Source organism: Penicillium verrucosum, assembly GCF_028828655.1.
Source record: "Penicillium verrucosum strain IBT 35672 chromosome Unknown utg000001l_segment0_segment0, whole genome shotgun sequence".
Taxonomy (NCBI): Eukaryota; Fungi; Ascomycota; class Eurotiomycetes; order Eurotiales; family Aspergillaceae; genus Penicillium; species Penicillium verrucosum.
Window position 1 is genome coordinate 13,977,494 of NW_026643210.1, and position 21,532 is coordinate 13,999,025.

General features: G+C 46.3%; 7 protein-coding genes across 7 annotated transcripts; 6 read left to right on the top strand and 1 right to left on the bottom strand.

Annotated features, from left to right (window-relative positions):
• Positions 1-17: 17 nt before the first annotated feature.
• N7516_005166 (uncharacterized protein) lies at positions 18-2,187 on the top strand (the record flags this gene model as incomplete). Its single annotated transcript, XM_057217886.1, has 3 exons — positions 18-143; positions 195-1,566; positions 1,622-2,187. The coding sequence occupies 3 exons, from the start codon at positions 18-20 to the stop codon at positions 2,185-2,187; spliced, it is 2,064 nt and encodes a 687-aa protein (XP_057079769.1).
• Positions 2,188-2,652: 465 nt separating this feature from the next.
• N7516_005167 (putative C2H2 finger domain protein (Kin17)) lies at positions 2,653-3,845 on the top strand (the record flags this gene model as incomplete). Its single annotated transcript, XM_057217887.1, has 4 exons — positions 2,653-2,848; positions 2,899-3,056; positions 3,113-3,134; positions 3,187-3,845. The coding sequence occupies exons 1-4, from the start codon at positions 2,698-2,700 to the stop codon at positions 3,843-3,845; spliced, it is 990 nt and encodes a 329-aa protein (XP_057079770.1). The 5' UTR covers positions 2,653-2,697.
• Positions 3,846-4,578: 733 nt separating this feature from the next.
• On the top strand, positions 4,579-6,533 carry N7516_005168 (putative MFS peptide transporter; the record flags this gene model as incomplete). The annotated part of the gene is made up of 4 exons (XM_057217888.1): positions 4,579-4,582; positions 4,643-4,897; positions 4,959-5,741; positions 5,833-6,533. 4 exons carry the CDS (start codon positions 4,579-4,581, stop codon positions 6,531-6,533), a joined length of 1,743 nt encoding a protein of 580 aa, XP_057079771.1.
• A 561-nt stretch (positions 6,534-7,094) lies between these two features.
• Positions 7,095-8,717, top strand: N7516_005169 (MFS transporter; the record flags this gene model as incomplete). Its single annotated transcript, XM_057217889.1, has 1 exon — positions 7,095-8,717. The coding sequence occupies one exon, from the start codon at positions 7,095-7,097 to the stop codon at positions 8,715-8,717; it is 1,623 nt and encodes a 540-aa protein (XP_057079772.1).
• A 697-nt stretch (positions 8,718-9,414) lies between these two features.
• Positions 9,415-12,303, top strand: N7516_005170 (uncharacterized protein; the record flags this gene model as incomplete). Its single annotated transcript, XM_057217890.1, has 3 exons — positions 9,415-9,612; positions 9,663-9,886; positions 9,945-12,303. The coding sequence occupies 3 exons, from the start codon at positions 9,415-9,417 to the stop codon at positions 12,301-12,303; spliced, it is 2,781 nt and encodes a 926-aa protein (XP_057079773.1).
• A 2,005-nt stretch (positions 12,304-14,308) lies between these two features.
• On the bottom strand, positions 14,309-15,228 carry N7516_005171 (uncharacterized protein; the record flags this gene model as incomplete). The annotated part of the gene is made up of 2 exons (XM_057217891.1): positions 14,309-14,860; positions 14,887-15,228. The coding sequence occupies 2 exons, from the start codon at positions 15,226-15,228 to the stop codon at positions 14,309-14,311; spliced, it is 894 nt and encodes a 297-aa protein (XP_057079774.1).
• Positions 15,229-18,008: 2,780 nt separating this feature from the next.
• N7516_005172 (uncharacterized protein) lies at positions 18,009-20,615 on the top strand (the record flags this gene model as incomplete). Its single annotated transcript, XM_057217892.1, has 4 exons — positions 18,009-18,681; positions 18,811-19,402; positions 20,072-20,519; positions 20,577-20,615. 4 exons carry the CDS (start codon positions 18,009-18,011, stop codon positions 20,613-20,615), a joined length of 1,752 nt encoding a protein of 583 aa, XP_057079775.1.
• Between the last annotated feature and the right edge of the window lie 917 nt (positions 20,616-21,532).

The window sequence follows — 21,532 nt, forward strand, 5'->3', positions numbered from 1 at the left end:
AACTACGCTAAGCCATAATGGGAAGAAAGCGCAACCAACGCAATTCGAGCCATCGCGGAGCTCTCACGCGCAGTCATCATTCGTCGCAACGCTCTTCACTGCCACTGACAACGATGCCTCCTTTCAAGGATGAGCATATCTTGGTATGTTTTGTTCTTCATATTTTATTATTCAAAATTAACCAATCCATCTAGCTAATTGCGCCGGGTTCGCAAATGACCTTGGCCCAGCTCGGCCTACCCGAAACATTCACGCCCGCCCGATTTCGGTTCCCAACCCGCATGTTCCCCGCTGAGAAGAAGGGAGAATACGAGCCTTACCGTGTTCACGAGAGACGTCGAGAGGTCAAGGCCAACAATGGCACGGATGCCCCCAAGCCGGACGTGGAGATGAAGGACGCTGAGCCCGCCGCGGCCGATGGTACCACAGCCACAGAGACCACTGTCAAGACCGACCAAAATACCCAGGATAATGGCGAGTCAGCCAAGACTATCGAAGAGGTCTTCTATGAGGAGGACCTGACATCCGACGAAGGGGCAATCTATCCGATTGAGAACGGGCGCATTGTCGACTGGCCCTGTTTCTTCGCCCTGCTCACTCACATTCACAATACCTTGAGCCCACCTTTCCACACCCCTATTCTGCTTATTGGCCAGCCCGTCTGGTCCGCACGCGATCGCGAAGCAATTACTCAATTTGTCTTTGAGAAGTTCAAGGCACCCGCGTTTAGTCTTATGGACTCTGCTCTTGCAGCTTGCTACGGTTATGGTACATCTACAGCCACTATTGTCGATGTTGGAAAGGGCAAGGTCGATGTCACTGCCGTGACTGACTTCGCAGTCAACGAGCATGGTAGGGGAATCGCACTCGAGGGATGTGGTGGAGATGCTATGACCGATCGTCTTGTTGAGCTGCTAGGACCTAAGGGATTTACCAGAGAGATGTGTGAACAGCTCAAGCGAAGCAATATTACGGAGATCTTGCCCCCAGGAACCCCATTGCCTGGGTCTTCTGCTACTGCGCGCCAGGGCGCCAACCCTGCTGCTGCTGTCTCGACAGGCGGATCAGATGGAGATGAGTCTGCTCCGCGTGGTCCAGGGGACGGCACTCAGACAGGAATTGAGGGGGACAATGGTGAGGAAGAAGAGGGTGTTCTCGATGTCGCTGCGATTGTCAGCGGCAACCCTACAGAATACCTTGCCAGTGTTGAGAAGGAAAAGACAACTGCCAAGAAAAGCGCAGTTGACCCCAAGGGAGCCCGTCTGCCTAACTCGAAGAAAGAGAAGGCATCCTTTCAGTTTGAAGAGTTTGTTCAGTTGGAAGGAGAAAAGGCATCAGCCCACGGTGCTCGACAGTACATTCGTCATGCTCGGGATATTGAAGTCAGTGTTGAGCGTTTCCTTTTGACTTCGCCACGCTCTACGGTCGAAAACCGCGTGACTAGTGGTATTCTCGAGGACATTGCGACTCAGATTCACCATACCATTCTTGCCGTCCCAGATGCTACAAAACGAAGCGAGCTTTGGGACTCTTTAATTATTGTTGGATGTGGAAGCAAGGTCAAGGGTATGTTATATCATCATTATCTACAGTTTAGGTCTTTCCGCTAACATTATGACAGGTTTCACCCAAGCTTTGCTGGCTGTCATCACGCAAAAGTTCATTCTTTCTCCATCAGGCACCATCTTCACGTCTGAAATTCCTTCGAACTTCACCACCCCCCTTCCAACCGGTGCCAACACACCAGCTCCTATGGGTCAACCCGGCCCGATGTACCACCCCGCCGCACCTGGGGTGAACCCTCTCCTTGTTGCTGCTACTCACAACAATCCCGGTGTTCCCGGCACGCCCTCTATGGATCCCAGCATGCTATCTCACTACCGCTCAACCGGCCACTCACAAACTCCAACCTCGGTCAAGACTCTGAAGCCTCCTGAGTATTTCCCAGACTTCAAGGACCAGGGCAACAGCAACGCTCCCGGCGTCAGCAGTGGCAGTGCTGGGGGTAACCCAGGCGCGCCCGGCACACCCCAAGGTGGCCATGGAATGGAAGAGGCCATTTTCCTTGGTGCTCAGATGGCTGCCAAGGTTTTCTTTGTCGTTGATCAGGGCCTCAGCAAGGGTTACATGAGCCGGGTTGAGTACAACGAGAGTGGACCGTCTGCAATCCACGAATACGTCCTGTAATGCTTGCAGACTCGGTGATTTAATATTCCTACTGGTTTATAACACATTTCTTGCCCCTTCGCTTTGGTGAAGTTTGCTGGTTTTTCTCCGAATTATCTCTTTCTTGTTTTATGTACGCTATGATCCTAGGTAGAAAAGCGATCTCAGGATTCAGGCGTAGGATTTGGGGAGTTTTGTTTAATTTTGTCGGACTATTTCAATGAACCTCAGTATTTATATTCAGCTTCATTCCATATTCATTCATCCACATAAAACATCCACAACATATCCAACTATGAACATTAAATTAAAGAATCAACTAACCAATTTTGGAAGCTCAAGCAGAACTAGGCCTCTTTGGGTAATGTCATGTGATGTATTATATAATATCAGCTTATCGCGTTGATCTGCGCCACTTCCAAGCTTCCTATCACGACTTTCTTGAACCATACCCATCTTTCCGATCTCTTGACTCTCAACTCTCGTCGCTTTCTTTGAACACTTCTCTCCAATTCTTTACCAACATACAAAATGGGCCGTGCGGAGGCTGGCAGTACAAAAGCCATCGGCAACAAGATCAAAAGCAAAGGATTGGGTCGCCTTCGATGGTTCTGCCAAGCATGCGAGAAACAATGTCGAGATGAAAACGGTTTCAAATGTCATACGATGACAGAAGCGCATGGTACGGGACTCCATTCTCTATCTCCTGACCACCTGCTAACTTTGTATTAGTCCGACAGATGATGATCATTGGAGAAGACCCGCGCAAGCACATCAGAGAGTTCAGTCGCGAATTCGAGCGAACTTTCCTCGACACCCTCAGAACCACGCATGGAACTAAGCCCATCAACGTCAATCATTTCTATAATCAGATTGTGGCCGACAAGCAGGTATGTCCCTAGTCTTTTACTCTTTTCTGTTCATTCTGGCTAACTTTTTTACGTAGCACGTTCACATGAACAGCACAGGTATGCCCCGACGTAAAAGAGAAGCGAGGATTAATGCTAACCTTCGTGGCAGAATGGAAAAGTTTATCACAGTTTGCAGCCTACTTAGGCCGGGAGGGAAAATGCCGAGTCGAGGACACCGACAAGGGCTTGGTTATAGCGTGGATTGATAACAGCCCAGACACACTTCGCCGCCGGGAGGCTATCTTAAAGAAAGAACGCCAGGAGAAGGGAGACGAAGAACGAGAGCAACGCTTGATTCAGGATCAGATTAAGCGAGCCCAGCAAGCGGCGCTGGCTAGCAGCACTACGACAGAGCCAGAACCCGAGACAAGATTGTTGCAGAGGAAGGAAGGAGAAAAGATGACATTGAATCTTGGACTTGGTTCTAAGAAGACAGATACAAAGCCTGCCTCGCCTCCCACGGCAACAACGACGACAGCGGTATCGCTGGAAGAAACAGATGCACCGACGGAGAGCACCGACTCTCCCGCTCCGTCTGCGCCTCCCGCACCCGTCAAAATTTCGATGTCAATGGGCGCACAGAAGCCGAAGAACGTGTTTGCTGCGGCTAAGAAGAACCCATTGTCCGGGAAGAAGGGTTCTATTTTCACGGCTCCTAAGAAGATGACTGAACAGGAAAGGATTATGAGGGCTGAAATGGAGGCAATGGAGCGAAAGCGATCTCGTCCAGACTCTGGTTTCACGAACAAGCGACCAAAGATCACTTGACGTGCCATAGTTATCTTACATAGCAAACAATACATACCCACGGACCATATGTCTTTGAAAACACAGGCTTCAGCACAGGGCACCGCCAAGCCAGTGCTGCTAATAGAATAGTACCTCCTTTCTTGGAAACTTGGCATCTTGGCATCTCGAAAGTGAAAGCTTGAATGATAAGACCTCATTTCCAATGCGACTGTTCTCAAAGGCTGAAAAGTTGTGCCTGCGGAGTATTCGTATGGAGTATAGAATAAATATATATTCCACCCATGCCTGGGTTGATCAGGCACGGATGGGATATATATTTAGGTGAGACCGAAATTGCGAATCTGAATCCATAATGGCTTCAACTGCTTATTTGTCAATTCTCTCCACCATGCCGTGCGGTTGCAGCCCACTCTTCCCGCATATGCTTCATCTTAGCTGGAGGAGTACTAGTGGTTGAGGGTAAATCCTGAGTCTTGAGCTGTGCCCCCTCCAATGCCTGCCTATCACGCGATTGAAGCGGGATATTTGCCCTCAGTCTATTACACATTCTTTAGTTCACTAGTCATTGGCGGTCAGCCGGCTAGGTGGCAGCTAGCTACCGCCTCAGAGGAATCAACTTCTATTATCTTCCCCATCGAGCATACTATATAACACAGTCGCCGAAATTTCTGTATTGGTTCTCTATATTTATTCGATCTCCTCCAGATATCCTTTAGCAACCACACATCAGCCCTGGTGTTTTTATTTCCCGATGAGTATATAGACCATATGGTTTATCAAAAATCATGCGAGACTGACCTTATCGAAACCGTCAGGTAATATCGAGCCCAATACGGACACCTCGGGGGTCACAGCCCGTGGGCACTCTCAGACATCGCAGGAATCTCAGGAATCCTACGACGATGAGCTCACCCTCCCAACTGAGGAAGAAAATTCCACACTTCGCAAAGTGGCCGAAAACCTGCCCCTCGTTGGTTTCTCCCTTTGTTTGGTCGACTTTGCCGAGCGTGCGTCCTACTATGGAGCAGAGACAGTCTTCTCCAACTTTACCCAATTCCCGTTGCCCGAAGGTGAGCCAAGTTTTCGGTTGAGTATCAGGGAATGTCATTGCTAAAGAATTATAATACACAGGTGGCAATGGAGCCGGTGCTCCTCCGCGTGGAACCCAAATGACAGCCGGAGCTCTGGGATGGGGATTACAAGCCAGTACTGGTCTTGTGCTACTATTCAAATTTTTGGCCTACATAGTTCCGATCTTCGGTGGTTACTGGGCAGATACTTATGCCGGGCGGTATAAGGCCATTGTGATTGGTGTTTTGATATGCGGTGTTGCCCATATCATTCAGGTCGTCGGCGCCATCCCCTCTGTTCTCCAGAAAGGCAAATCTAACGCGGCTCCGCCGTTCGTCATTGGTCTCTTGCTTCTTGCTTTCGGTGACGGTCTCTTCAAGCCGAACATTTCACCGATGGTTCTGGATCAGCATAAATCCCAAAAACCATACGTTAAGACTCTCAAGTCGGGTGAGAAAGTCATTGTCGACCCCGAAACCACCAATAATCGGACCATGCTGCTGTTCTACATGTTTGTCAACGTCGGTGCTTTCTACATGTTGGCCACAACCTATGCGGAAAAGTACATTGGGTATTGGCTTTCCTTCCTGCTATCTGGTGCCATTTACTTCTTGCTTCCAATCCTCCTCCTTGCTGTCTACAAAAAGACCAAAAAGAAGCCTCCTAGTGGAAACAAGGACCTCGCGGAAGCCGCCAGAATTGTATGGACTGCCCTTGTACAGAGCAAATTCCAATTCTGGCGCAAAGACTTCTGGGATTCAGCGAAAGCCGCAAATCTTCGCAGTAAGGGTATCGAAGTTACTTGGACGGATACCGCAGTATTCAAAGTTGCGAAAACAATGGGTATGATACCTCCCCGGTCCTTCTTCCACTTTACTTCAGGAAAAGGCCCTTAGGCACATTGATCAATTCTAATAGTTGTGTTCATTAACAGAGGCGTGCGGCATCTTCTGGTTTTACCCAATCTACAACCTAAACCATGGTGGTATCGGCTCAGTCCCCACGAACCAAGGTGCATCAATGATCACAAACGGAGCACCCAACGACCTTCTCAACAACTTCAACCCAGTGACAATCATGGTCACCATCCCGATCCTGACTTTCGTGATCTACCCGTTCCTTGAGCGGCGCAGGTTGAAGCCCGGTCCCATTACCCGAATGACAATTGGCTTCTCTATTGCCACTCTAGCCGGAATAGTCGGCGCACTGGTCCAATGGAAAGTCTACCAGCTCTCACCGTGTGGCACACACGCATCGAGTTGTGGCAACGTCGCCGATATTAGTATCTGGTGGCAGATTCCCAATACAGCTCTCAGCGCTATCAGTGAATGTTTCGCAAACGTCACGGCGTACGAGGTGGCCTATGCTCGGTCCCCGGATAGTATGAAGGGTCTGGCCATTGCCATTTTCCTTTTCATGGCTGCCCTGTCTAGTGCTCTTGGTGAAATTCTCATCCCCGCCATTACGGACCCGTGGTTGATCTGGATTTGGGGTGCTCCTGCCGTTGCGCTGGCGGTTCAGACTGTTATTTTCTGGTTCAGGTTCAAGCATATGAACTCTGAGAACTACTTCGCTGATAATGTGGATCCTCCCCAGGTGGAAGAGCAGCAAGTCTTATTCAAGGCGGAAGCTTGAGTTTCATGGTCTAACACCACAAATATTGGAGCGAGTCAGCGGTCATCTACAGGAAGAAAGAGCCCTTGCTTATCATAAATATTTTTAAGCTCCCTTCTCGAAACAAAGACTGCCTTGGGAGACACGGGCCGAGAAATGATTGAATCTTTAAGAAAATAAAAACAGACATGATCAGATTAGGGAGATATTAAGCGCAATTCGGCATACCGGCAATAATACCACACAATTATAGATGCAGCTGTATATTCTCGGTGATCGTTCGGACCGATGTTTTGCCGGCCACATGCCACTGGTTTAGTGAGCCATTTTCTGCCTTGTCGACTTTCCGGTGATCGTCCGGTCTATCTCGGAGATGGGTCGGGCTTGCAAGTATATATACCTGACGTCGAAAGCCTCTTTGGAGATATAAGTATCTGCCATGTCACTTTCAAAGTATCTCGCACGACCATATACTCTCAGAAGTCCTTCTACTCTTAATAGACTTTAACATTTATTATTATGTCTCCAACAATACCAGAAGACTCAGAGACCCCGGAGCCCTTACATCCCCAGCACCTAACCATGGCCGAAACCCAAGAGAGCCTCCACAACCGGGGCATTGCAGAAACCTCTCGCCCATTGGACTACAACTATCCAGCCATTGGACATGATTCGGACCCTATGTTCCCTGAAGAGTACACCGTTGAAACCAGTACTGGTCTTGTTCCTCAAAGAACCCTGGAGCAGATCAGGTCTCATGGTTCCACGAAAATCGGCACATCAACATACGAGCCCGACACCGATATTGAAAAGGGAGGAAAGGGCCCCACGGAGTTTGTAACCTTCACCATCGATGACCCTCAACACCCCTACAATTGGTCCCGCGTTTATCGCTGGTACATCACTCTTGTCGCTTCGGCAGTTGTGGTATGTGTCGCATTTGGGTCCTCCATCGTCACCGGAGGATTGGGTTTGATCGAAGAACAATACCATGTCTCTCTCGAAGTTGCAATCCTGACATGTTCAATCATGGTCTGCGGATTCGCAGTCGGTCCTCTACTCTGGTCTCCCCTCTCTGAGATAATCGGCCGAAGACCTGTATACATCATCTCCCTCACTTTATATGTCATTTTCAACATTCCATGCGCTCTGTCCCCAAACATTGGTGGATTGCTCGTGTGCCGATTCTTATGCGGCGTCTTCTCCAGTTCAGGTCTCTCCCTCGCTGGTGGCACCATCGCCGATATCTGGAGCATTGAAGAGCGCGGTATGGCCATTGCTTACTTTGCTGCTGCACCATACTGTGGCCCTGTGCTCGGTCCCATCGTGACAGGTTGGATCAATGTTGGATCAGGCCGTCTTGATCTCTTCTGGTGGGTGAACCTAGCCTTCGCCGGTGCCATTACAATCATTATCGGCCTTATTCCGGAGACATATGCTCCAGTGATTCTTAAGCGCCGCGCCGCATGGCTCCGCAAAGAAACCGGAAACCCGAACATCATCACCGAGCAAGAAAAAACGAAGCTCACTTTCCAAGAAATCGCTCGCACAAGTCTAATCCGACCCATCACTATGATCATGACCGAGCCCGTTCTCGATCTAATGTGCATGTACATTGTTCTAATCTACGCAATGCTCTACGCCTTCTTCTTTGCATACCCAGTCATCTTCCCCAAACTCTATGGCTACAACGACGGCCAGATCGGACTCATGTTCATCCCCATTCTGATCGGCGCTGCCTTCGCCCTAGTTATCACTCCAGCCATCGAGGGCAAGTTTAAGAAGATCTGCAGTGAGCGATCTCCAACACCAGAAGATAGACTACACGCAGCCCTGCTTGGTGCGCCTTTTATCCCGATCGCCTTCTTCATCTTGGGTGCTACCTCCTACAAGCATATCATCTGGGTTGGACCTGCTTCGTCGGGTATTGCATTTGGCTTCGGCATGGTGTTGTGCTACTATGCAGTGAATAACTACATCATTGACTCGTACCAGAAGTACGCTGCGTCGGCTCTGGCGGCCAAGGTCTTCCTGCGCTCTGGGGGTGGTGCAGCTTTCCCGCTGTTCACCACGCAGATGTATGATCGTCTTGGGTTGCAGTGGGCTTCTTGGCTGATGGCTTTCATTGGAGTTGCCATGGTTTTCATTCCGTATATCTTCTACTTCTTTGGGGAGGGACTGCGTGCAAAACTTACCCGGGACTAGGAGTACTGTATTGTTGTTGTGGTTGTTTTTTCTTTCTCTTTATCGAAAAAGTTAAAACATTGAGAAGCCTGATATTGGATGGTGGAAAGACGAAAGTCCTCATGTGGACATGTCACATAATTTTGGGGGTAATGAAATAATAGACCTAACGATACATAGAAATAGAATATCACAATTATAATACTAGTTTGGATTAGTTGGAGAATACGGTGCTAGCGTCGCTCTACTCAAGAGGGATGAAGTATTATTAGAGAAGCATAATTCGCTTAGGGTCATCATCGAAATCAATGAGTGGACTGCTTGCCCACGCATTGGCAATTTTAGAGATACTAGTAATTCTACTGTTTCAGGGGCGACAAGATCGCCGATTCACATTCCAAATTTTAGTAAAGCTGAGAAGATCAGACCGGCAATCGTGCCACTAAGGGTAATAAATTATCATATCCACCCTTACCGCGCACTCACCCTTCTCATCATCCTGAGCCAACCTTAGAATGCTTCTATCCCCCACCCAGATAAGACATCGTCTGTCATCAAAATGGTTATTTGGCCGGACCCCAAACCTTGCACTAACTGTGGATTAATGCAAGAGGGCCACACGAGGAAAAACTGCCCGCATATCGAATGCATTCGCTGCCACGAGCACGGTCATATGAGTTATGACTGCCCGAACACCGAGTGCAGCTACTGCCACAAAATGGGGCACTGCAAATCCAAGTGCTGGAAGCTCGAGCGTAAGAGTTGTGGGCAACAAGACGACAGAGCATACGAATGCCCCTCCCTCCCCTCGGGTGTACGTTCATCTATGCCACCTTCACGGCGTGTGGAGCCTTCCCAAAGCACAGTTGACCCCCAGCCCACACTTCCTTTGCAGACTACCCAGGAAACTACCATGGTAAGTTCTAGGATGTCCTGCAGGAGGCCTATCTACTAACCCAGAATCAGAATTCTTGGGAGCTAGTCCCAAGTGTTGTTTTCCCGAACCTTCACAACACGATTTGTCAATTGACTTCGAGACTCGCGACTGATCCCAATATCTACCTGCAACGGCTTCCATATCATTTTGTGATTACAAGTCATGGAGGTCCACAAAAGATAGCCCAGATGTTGCTGGAGTGGGTTGATCCTCATATCAGGACACTTGAGGGTAGATTACTTCGGACAGAGGAGTATGTTAGGCCCCTGGATTGAATATTATGGTTTCTAACATCTTCAAAGTCTTCTTAGTGTCCAGGCATGTCAAAATAACTGTTGGAGCCCAAATGGAGGCTACGTGGACATTGTCACAGACTCAAGAAATAACGAATACTGGCGTGCCTATCCTGGTCAGTCTAAGGAACCACCAGGTCGTATCAAAATCCACAATCGGGCAATTCTGCGCGGAGATAGGAGCACACTGCATTATTATGTCATTGCGCAAGGACAAGGACATCGAGCAGCAAACTGGCTTAAGCTCTGGGAAGTACCAAGGGATGCTCAGCTATCATGCACCTCTCGAGCCGTGGCTCTCAATATCCTAGAAATGACGATGTGTCGCGCTTTTCAATCGCTTCCAGGGAGCAGTTTGGAGGCTTATTATGGGCCAAGTGAGGACGGGAAGCCTTACTCCAATCTCGGGTTGAATATTATTCCTCCTGTTCTCCAAGGACTCTCCCTTGGACCTTCAGTGCGAAAATCCTTTTCCCTTGGCTTGGAAAAGTCCCTAGATCCCGACATTAATGGATGGACCCAATTCCGTTACGAGTACGGGAAAAAGGCTGAGAGGTCTAATATCAACTTTCGGCGCCCGCTAATGCGATCCTCGGAATTTCATACCCGTTTTCAGGACGCAATCAAGCATCTCCAGCTAAGCCAGTCCTTCTGTGGCAATGAGCCCCTACCACACTCAACTCTAACCAATTTTGAGCTTTTGAGCCAGTTAAAAGAGGACCTGGAGTCAATCCGCCTTCCCTGGGTCCCGCCTAATGGTAATTTTGAAGCGCTGGTTGGCTTTGTACTGGAAGATTTTCTTGATGCAGAATCAGAACACTTGGGTAACACAAAGATATCCATTCCGCGTCAATTTCAGGATAGTGGCTGGAATGTGACGAACTCTCTCACCTGGGCTGCAAACCCTATCCAGAGGGATTTGACCGAAATGACACAGTCCTTCCGGTCGACCCAGCAGAGTGAGACTGAGTCATTTATTCGATTCAACCAATCAATTATCCAACATAGTGGATTACGGTTGATTCTTATGTGTGGACGTGCAGTGCAGGATCTTGTTCTACCCACAGAGTGCAAGGAGACTCACCTTAAACTAGAATCTGGGGAATTTCCTATGTTTCTTGAGATTGAAAACGAAGCCGTCAAACGGGTCTATGTTCTAATACCAAATCCAATCGATGCATTTCTCCTCCGAGAATGGCGCAAAACTCATAAAATATCTGAGGCGCTTCATTTCACATCAGCTATCACCATGACTATCGGTATTCGCCCCTACGCTGGTGATAATGGATGTGTCCTGACAAAGGCCATCCGAGATTATATGGATGAACGAAAAGGAATCAAGGAACCTTTAGCGCTCGAAACTCTTCATCCAATGACTCGCCTATGGCTTACACGTAGAGGATTTGCGAAAGACGAAGACATCTCTCTCTTGCAAGAAAAAGGAGGCGGGAGTCTTAGCAACGCAATCCTCGTCTTGCTGCATGTGAACTCACGTCATTTTCAAAACGCCCCCACTACGTCCTCTATGAACTCATTCCGCAGATCAGAGAAACACCATTCCCCAGAGTTTAAGATTGACAAAGCGCAACTTGAAGCTGTTCGGGATCTCTGTTGCTCACTGAGTAAGAACCTACCGATTGATTATGACAATCCTAGTTATGGGTTAATTCAGAATGTCGAATCCGGGGAGGAAGATTTGAAAGATGATGTTGGGGAGGCTGATGTTCTCGAAAGAGAAGACCTGGAAACTTCTCGAATCTGTGTTGATGACCACGGAACCTTTATGCTTGTCATTGAGACCCCAGTCACTCCATGGGAAAGGAAAAAGCCCCGTGCTTCTGCTTTAGATCGAAGTTTCACTGTCGAAGACAAAACTCGAGAAGAACTCTTACAAGGCCGCAAATATCTCGGGACTCGGAGAGGACAGGGAATGTTTGTTGCGACAATACATTCATGCATTCATCTTTTTCTTCGTATTGAGGAGCCTCCGCGGGAGGTCATTGTTAAAGCCGAGATTAAGCCACCTGGCCAGCGACATCCACAGGTATGGGCGCAAGAAACGCTCGCGACCGATCCAGGGTCACGGTTGGCTTTTCGCGTTATGTACACAAGGGATGATATTTCCACATCATCCTATGTGACTTCAAATATGGTTAGAAATCTCTACAAGGCCAACTCATTCGTTCACTGGATGGAGGGGGAGGATGTTGCAGACATTATTACGAGACCAAGGCAGTTTGTTGTTGTGAGTTCATTGACCATAACCCTCCCCCGAGGTGTCTCACAGCCCGGCTCTTTCTACACCAACGACGACGCCACCTTAATCTCTGCCAAAGAGTTCAACTCGGGGGGGAAGCGCAAAATAGATGCAGTGTGACCAGTAAGTAGTGTTGGCACCTGGGCCCAGGGTAGTTCATACCTGTTTGTCTTATTGCTTGTTGGTGGGGGTCTTCCTTCCTCCCCTTTTGTCTTCTGCCCGTAAGTCCTCTGTTAGCTTACAATACTGATCGTCTTGACTATACTTCTCTTCTTAGCCCGTTGACAAGTAGTGACACTTTCTAGCAACTCGAAGCGCGATATATGCGATGTGCAATTTGAAACGGTCCGTGACTCGGAAAAGGATTGACTCTAAGGGTTGGGCTCGTTAGGCGTTAGGAAAACCCCCTTGCAGCAGAACCTTGCTAAGTTGGATTTGCTCAATCTGGCCCAGTTAGATATCGGTAGGTCTCCCAGAAATACTACGTTGGGATCTGAGTATCTGAGACAAGTTAGCTTAGTAGGAAGACAGATCTTCTCAAAGAGTTATTATATACTACGGGCGTGCATAAGGCAGCACACCATGAAGCCAGGTACTGTTCCACTAAAATGGTGTAAAGCCGGGGTTTCTTGTAGATATGAAGACATCGAGGAGGTATTTATGAGTGGTGGCCCGTCCGAGCGCATTTTATTCCCGTTTATGATTATACCTTGCACTCTTTAGAAATGTTCGAGGGACCGGATGAAAAGCTAGGCTAAACTCAAGAATATCTATGTTTGTATGAACCACTCACGTTATACAGCAAAAGGTAATAGGTGAGATAGAGCAACCTCCTAGTAGAACTAAGGTCGTGCACTGCCTGTTATGCTTTACAACTCGTAGATTGAAAGTCTGGCAGCTATACTATCCCTACCGTTATGAGATCTAGCCACAGGTCCTAAAGAGTACTGCGGGGGGATCACAGGTACCACCGCAATCAAGATGTTGTTCAGGCTGATATAGTCATATTCTGAACCACCTTACATCAACTGCCCGGGTGGTCTAGTGGTATGATTCGCGTTTAGGGGGTTAACCCTGAACATCTTTAATACGCGAGGTCCCCGGTTCAATCCCGGGCTCGGGCCCATTGTTTTGCTTTTGTTGCGCTACTTACTAGTATGAGAATAATTCGCCTCATTATATATGTTTTTAGGTGCCTCTCCAGTTTGGATTTTCTCTCCTCTCTCGGTTTCTTACGAGGGTGGGAGCTTGAGTTGTGAAAGACTCTTCTATATATAACATTTGAACCTTGATATTTGTTGATTTGAACAATCAATATATACGTACACGTACCCTTATGATTAAATATGTGTTGTTAACGGCCAATCAAATAGCCGAACCAATCATTATTCTTGAATTGGAAGGGGGTAGGTAATAAACCAGACAGAGGCTGGATCTAAATACCGAACAGGATGCCATTCTATGTTGTACAACTCGGCCAAAATATATACTGGCGAAGTCTACGTTACATTGACTGGGCACCGATATCTGCTTATGTTGTAGGTTCAACAGCTCCGTTACATGCACATACGTATTTCAAATAAATATATTGAAAGAAAAAAATACTAATATGTAGTATGGGAAAGCCAAAAAACAATCGGCCCGAGCCCGGGATTGAACCGGGGACCTCGCGTATTAAAGATGTTCAGGGTTAACCCCCTAAACGCGAATCATACCACTAGACCACCCGGGCAGTTGATGTAAGGTGGTTCAGAATATGCCTATAGAAGCCAGAGATGAATTTTGATTCATCATGGGATGTAGAACAGGTTAACGTGACCACTTTTGGTTATATAATAATAATAAAATCGGTTTTATTGACGTCCCCCTTCTGCTAACTAGTTACCGCCTTCTTACTTAATTATCTCCCAGCCAATCTACTTTTTATACATTTAAAGAGGCAAAACACTGCCTTGATGATCGTTATGTCTTATGGTTTGAGGATAAGCGGCTTCAATTTGACGCTAGGAAGTAAAAAAATTAAAGTGCAAACATGGAAAGGAAAGAAAAAGTAAAAGAACAAAAAAGGGAAATCATTGGGAGTCTATGCCTTGTCTTAGGGCCGATCTCTGAATGGAATGTTTTCTCAGCCAGCTCGGACCGAAATCTCGCGGAGCTCATGTGTGCGAATCAGTGATGGTCCGATCACAGGAAGGAGTGCGTCTAGTTCTACGCTTGACAAGAACCGTGCATATGTCTCCCAAGTCATGCGCACAAAGACTCCCGCAGATGCATTGGTTTCATAGGCATCTGTGATTTTCACTTTGAACTTGGCCGGCAGTTTTTCAACAACTTTTTCAAAGTCTTGGACAACTAGCTTCGGGTTTCCTTCGAGAAGGAGTAGAATAAGGACGTGAGTTTCGCGGCTGGAGGGAAGTTGTGATAGTGGGCGGGAATATAATTCCGGACCTAGGCTCGAACTTAAGGTATGACCAGAAGACGAAATTCCTGGCGAAGGAGGGGTTGAAGTAGACGTGACTTGAAAAGGTAAGACAATGGGATTCACCCCATTATGACTCGAAAATCTTGGCATGTAGCAGCCACGAGGAGTTTCATTCTGTACCGCATTGAAAATTTCATCTGTCGAGATAGACATCTTGCCAGAGTGAGAAAGCTTTCGCATGGTCTGCGCAACTCGCTGTGTAAAGGATATTCCATTTACACGGGATCTCGCAAACGCCGAAGAGCCACAGCAGCTAAGACATGGGTTGTCATCGGGTTACTCGCAATAGCAGTACCGGAATAACAACAATCTAGGATGCAGAAGGTATCCATAGGGTAAGTCTGGTAATTCAATTCACGATCGATGGTGCGCCAAGGATCAAATTTTTCCTTGTTGGTCGTGGTAAAAGAAAGTTCGTTAAGTTGATTGATCGTGCCGTGGCCAGCGTAAAAAAAAATGAAGAGCGTTGGTTTGCAAATGCGGTGTTCCAAATCCCAGCCTGGAACGGGATTTTCGTGGTTCATGACAAATGTTTGGCTGGCAACTCCGAAAAGATCAGCCATCATATAGGAAAAGGTTTCTCCATCTTCTTGAGCACGTGTTGTCATCGTCCCAATAACAAACGAAGGCCGTAATTTGGGAGTATGTTTTCCCTCTGGCCTTAACCGCTCTTCCCAGTGCTGATGTTAAATCGGGAAGAGCAATCCTTTTGGGGCTGATCCTTCTCGGAATTTTCGATGGAGATTTTGGGGATGCAGGTGAAGTTGCAGGGTTGGGCGAGGTAGAAGGGTTAGACTGAGAATATTCCATAGTCAAGTGACTCAACCGAGTGCCGAATAGAGGATGTGCAGAAATCGATTTGAGTACAAAGTGAAAAAAAAAGTAAGAAGTCCCCTTGCCTCAGATTGGCTTAAGGGTCTTGGGTATCACGAGTAACTGACGAAGAGAACTTGAGATGATAGAGAGGTGAATAACTAGAGAATTGAGAAATGAGTGAAAGATAAGTGGGAGATGTTTGTGAAAAGGAAAGAAAAGAAAGAAGAAATTTAGACCTGGGGACTTAATAGAGGTAGGATAGGGTAGGACGAACTATAGTAGAATTAAAGCTACTATGTCTATTCTAGTAAGCCTTATTATAAGAACCATGGAACCTCATCCGATCCGGACCCAGTGTCGCGTGTACGGGCGACTACCTAGGTAAGTATGCCACCCGACACATACCTAGGTAACTCTCTCATTGGTTTATATTGCCAGGCAATAATTTATATCTACTCTCACTTCACAAGTACCATTGTTGAATCTATAGTTACTTTATATAGTATTTTTATAAATGAATACGAGCAAGCTGTTACTATGTGGGGACTCGGAGAAAGCAAAAGAATTATTAATTGATTAAACTAGAAATGTAGGGGGTTATATACCCTGCTAAAACCATCTAAACTCTACTCGATTATAGTAAACAAGCTAACAAATAGCAAATAACGAACAAATAGGGCTTAGTCTGTAGCAAATATATATATATATATATGTATGTATAGGAGATTGTTCAACAAATACGATGTTAATTTTTAACAACGGGCTTCTTATACTCCTAAGTCTTGACTCTTGATTTCTTACTATCTTACTATCTTACTAACTGAATCTGAACTGAATCTGAATTGAATCTATAAAGTGTATATAGTATACTGCCAAAGTGCAAGGTTGCATACATGGATTTACATGGTATTATACCATGGAGATCATGTGACTTCGAGTACTGGATATACCATACAAAAGTGCATATTTCAGTTAGTCATCATTACCGCACAGATTGTTGAAATAGCGGGTTTTGTCATTTTAGAAAGTCAGAGAGTTCTCAATATCAGTCATTTTGCCCATACATTTCAATACAGACAGATTTCTGTCATATACAAATAAAAGAGAAGTTAAAATTAGTAACTAAATAGTTACTTCAAGAAGGCAGTAATGAACTCGGCGGTGAGGTAATAACCAATGAGAGACTCAGTCTCCCGTACGTGTATATGTATATATTTGAGCATATATGTTTTAGGTTTTACAAAATCATGGATAAATATGCAATTACTACTTAAGCTACTGTATTAAAACTTACCGGTACAATTCATCATGCTACAATTTTTATAAATGAATATAAAAAATTGACAAAAAAGCAATCGGCCCGAGCCCGGGATTGAACCGGGGACCTCGCGTATTAAAGATGTTCAGGGTTGACCCCCTAAACGCGAATCATACCACTAGACCACCCGGGCAGTTGATATATTAAACTTCAGAATATGACTATATCAGCCTGAACAACATCTTGATTGCGGCGGTACCTGTGATCTCCCCAATTACTACTTAAGCTAGCCGTGCCAGGCGCACCAACAACCGGAATGCCAGGCGCCCAACAACCTTCCGGTTGTTGGTGCGCCCCAGCAGATAGCCATTTTTCACCAGATAACCAATATGTATCTTTTGTATGACTTGCCCATACAAAAGGTACTTAGACACCCGTAAATATAACATACATTTTCTCAGCCCTCAAACTAGTTAGGGAAGATATAAGAAGATATATATAGTATAAAGGACGTCTATATTATTTAACCAAACTTTGATGAGGAATATTAAGTATACTAAAATGAAGAATGTACCTAGCCTTCATATAGTGTCATTTTAAAATTCTTCTTCTTCTTCTATATTAGATACAAAGTATTTATACTACCATTAAATTAATCAAGCTAGACTTATACTATATATTCGTACACCTTCTATTACTTTAGCTAGTTCGAGCGCTGAGAAAATGTATGTTATGTTTACGGTGTCTAAGTACCTTTTATATTGGTAAGTCATACAAAAGATACCTAAATTGTAGATTTGGTTATCTGGTGAAAAATGGCTATCTGGTGGGACGCACCAGGGGACCTGGTGTTGGGCGCTTGGCACGGCTACTGTATTAAAACTTACCGGTACAATTCATCATACTACAATTTTTATAAATGAATATAAAAAATTACAAAAAAACAATGGGCCCGAGCCCGGGATTGACGGGGACCTCGCGTATTAAAGATGTTCAGGGTTAACCCCCTAAACGCGAATCATACCACTAGACCACCCGGGCAGTTGATATATTAAGCTTTAGAAATATGCCTATAAAAGGAAAAGCCGGATTGATTATAACTTTCCTGGTCAGAAAGCCGTATCTAACTAATCGTAAAACCGTAACTACCTACGTAGTTAACCTGTCGATCTTTCCCTCGCTTATGTAAACGTCCCGCCCTCATTTACTTCAGTGTTTTTTAAACTTAAATCTGTTTACTCATCAAATAATTCAAACGCCCAAGTCGCCATGTTAGAAAGTGAATGGCAGCAAGTGCGCACTTATGCTGACCATCTGGGTCACCGCGTAGTGCTCGAGCAGTACGTCACGCCAGACTACGAGCCAGACCCCGACCACATAATCCCCATCCAGGTCTACAGCCTTGTACCCCTGGATGACGACCACACAAACCTCCGGCGTTACCTGATGCAAAGTTTCTGGGATAATGAGGTCAAGCCTTTGTTCGAGATTTATTCATACTGCCCGCCCGACGACTTTGCCTGTATTGAGCATAACCGCGTTGAAATCGCCCGTCGTAAGGAGCAACACCGATCAGGGGTCGAGATTCCACTCCCGTTGATTCCGCGATTTGTTCGTCCTGACGACTACTCAAACGTTGGGTTTTGTGTACTACTACGATCGTATAGCTATCGACTAGGCTATATTGAGGACTCGGATGAGCTTGCTAAGCTAGGCGAAGGCCCGGACTTACTCTACTTCAACCGCTCGTTTTCTAGCACCCGCGGTTATGTTGACGACGCGCAGCGTGAATCCGAGGATAACGAGAGTCTCTCATCAGAGGGATTCGAATTAGCCACCCAACGCGTTACGGACCAGATTTATATCGGCCAGATTCTCATAATCGATATCTTATACGGCGTCGTTCCCTCTCCGGAGCGATACGCGTTAGATATAGACGAGGGTGAGATACCTAGCTCGGATCTACCGTCAGAAGAGCAGATTCGCGACCAGCTTAGCTTAGAAACTTCAAGTGGCGGCTTCTCTCTTCATCCGGAATTCCAGGTTTCTTAGGATGCCAACATTGTAACAGTCACTAATACTCCTGAGGGAAAACCCCCCGACATTCAATACCTTGTCCATGCGCTTTTTCTCAGCTCCATTCGCGACATAGCAGGGCCCTCCCTCTTAGAAAGCACGGCGCGCCTATTCACAGCGTCAATGTTCTCCCACCTCCCGGCCAACAAAACCCTCACTCTCAAATTCTTCATCCCAAATTCCCCTTCTTTGTCAGCCATTCGCCCCGCCCAAAACGAGGTTCTCGAAATTCTATCCCGGGAAGCTCAAGAAGAGGACCGAGAGAATGCATTCCCCATCGGCGCCCTGCACAACGTCTCTACGGGCGACGATCAACCCCGAATATCAAAACGCATTACTCCCCAAATACCCGAAGAACATATCATCACAGGACAAGGGAGATTCTGCGAGCTCTTTCGCCTATTCACGGTTGTTCTCGATCGCCCCAAGTTTGTCTCCGAGGCCGGGGTTTACTTCTACATAGCGTACCTGGATGCGTCCGAGAATCCAGATCCTTCCATTCAAGACGCCCCCGATGATACGCAGGTTGTGCGGGGTCTGGATATGAGTACGGTTGCTGGGCGGTTGGGGGTAGTTGTTCTTGACGGGTAAGTTGGTTTGGTTGGGTGATTTACGACATATTTTGCGGAGATATACATTCCGAGGCAGCTGAGCTCTACTCGAGTAGTGAGCATTAAGCTACATGTACAAATCCGGAATACGATGAACAAACAAAATGAAACAACGTGTTTGAAAACATGAAAATATCAAAGCCTAGAAACAACATGTAGGGAATGGCAACATAAAGGCATGCAGTGTAATTACTTGAGATAGTTGCACTAGTGATGCAAATAGGTGCGGATGGCGTAACTTTACATATAGTAGGAAGGACTAATTGTCTAGCCTTAGGGTATCCGACAACTGGGATTCGGTAGCCTCGTTGACAAACCTCGCTTTTCAATAAGTTTATCTTGAGTTACCATAAATCCTAGGCACGTTGTATGTAAATATTTATTAGAGTTGAGGTACTTAGGAAGCTCAAGGACACTAAAATGTCTGGTAACCAGAGATATATATCACTGCGTATGAGATGACAAAACCAGTATCCTGTTATTTTTTGATTGTCTACAACTTGTAATACCATGAAAATGTGTTTTTATCCCCCAGCTTTCAACGGTGAACTATCTGGAATCTGGACAAAGGACTATGCCCCGTGATCCTGCATAGCCACATCTCCCAAGGACATGGGCGAACTCTACGTTACACACCCCAAACAGCCTAACAACGTCACCTCTTCTGGTCACCTTGGGATCCTCGTACTCCACAACATCCGACGATGCCAAATCTATCCGACATGAAGCTTCAGCCTCCCCTGAAGAAAATCAAATGTACTACCCAAGACACTTAGCAGATGCCGTCGAGAGCTTCAACATTCTCCGACAAAAGCTGCCATCTGAACTCGTCCTGGAGATTCTAGAATTCGCAGAGTATTGGGTGTTATCTGCTGTCCACAGAGAAGACATCCAGGATTATAATGAAAATGACTGTCGTGATCGAATCCCATATTTGACATCTGAGCCCATTCAAGGCGAGCGATTCCCCGTTCAAGAGATCAAATGGCTGTGTAGCGTAGACAGTAACTACACCTGCCAGAGCACCGATACCGAACGTGGTGAACACATTTGCTTTGATGCCCCTAGCTTTGGTGGCTTCTTTGAGGATGTTGTACGTTCCCATACGAACTGCAGAAGTGGCCGATTGTTTCATCATAATGGATACAAGACCGCGATAAAGCTCGGTGATACCATGCCTCTGCACTAGCACTCGAGTTGCATGTATGCTCGATTTGAATTGTCGAGCGCCTTTTGCATCATCGATTCTGTAGCGGGTTCAATCAGCTCAAATGCTCTTTCAACATAAATGGCAAGGGATACCGACAACGCAGTCTTAATTCTCTCGGTCGGTGTTACAGTACACTCTCTACAGCGCCCGCGGTCATTGCATCGAGCATACAGGAAGCAAGCGACGCAAAATGCTGGGCAGTGCAGACCTTTGTATCTTCCATACTGGTATTTTAAGCTTCTGGTATTTATTACCTAGTTAGATACAAATGATCAAAAAAGACGGGCGGTCTTTCGAATTCAGAACCCCGCCAGGCAAAGGCTCCTGTTTCCGACCCAGGAACTAGCATCGAGTCGGTTAGTGGTACCTGGAGAAAATATAAACGAGTGGGCGGCGGCGGTCGTTTGCATTTTGAATGGACATCCTTTATACTATATATATCTTCTTATATCTTCCCTAAATAGTTCGAGTGCTGAGAAAATGTATGTTATGTTTACGGGGTGTCTAAGTACCTTTTGTATAGGTAAGTCATACAAAAGATACATAAACTGTAAATTGGTTATCTGGTGAAAAATGGCTATCTGGTGGGGCGCACCAACAACCGGAACGGTTTTTGGGCGCCTGGCACGGCTATTGAATTAAAAATAAATATAAGAATCAATTACTATATGAATGAAAAGAAAAAAAAGATGGGCCCGAGCCCGGGATTGAACCGGGGACCTCGCGCAATATTGCTTTGGGTGAACCCCTGGAGATAATTGTTAGGAACTTGAAATTATACCGAATAGATTCGGAATATGCTTACTAAGCGCGAATCATACCACTAGACCACCCGGGCAGTTGATGGGAAGATTATCTTTTATTTAATTAGACAATAAACTGGCTTTATAATTACT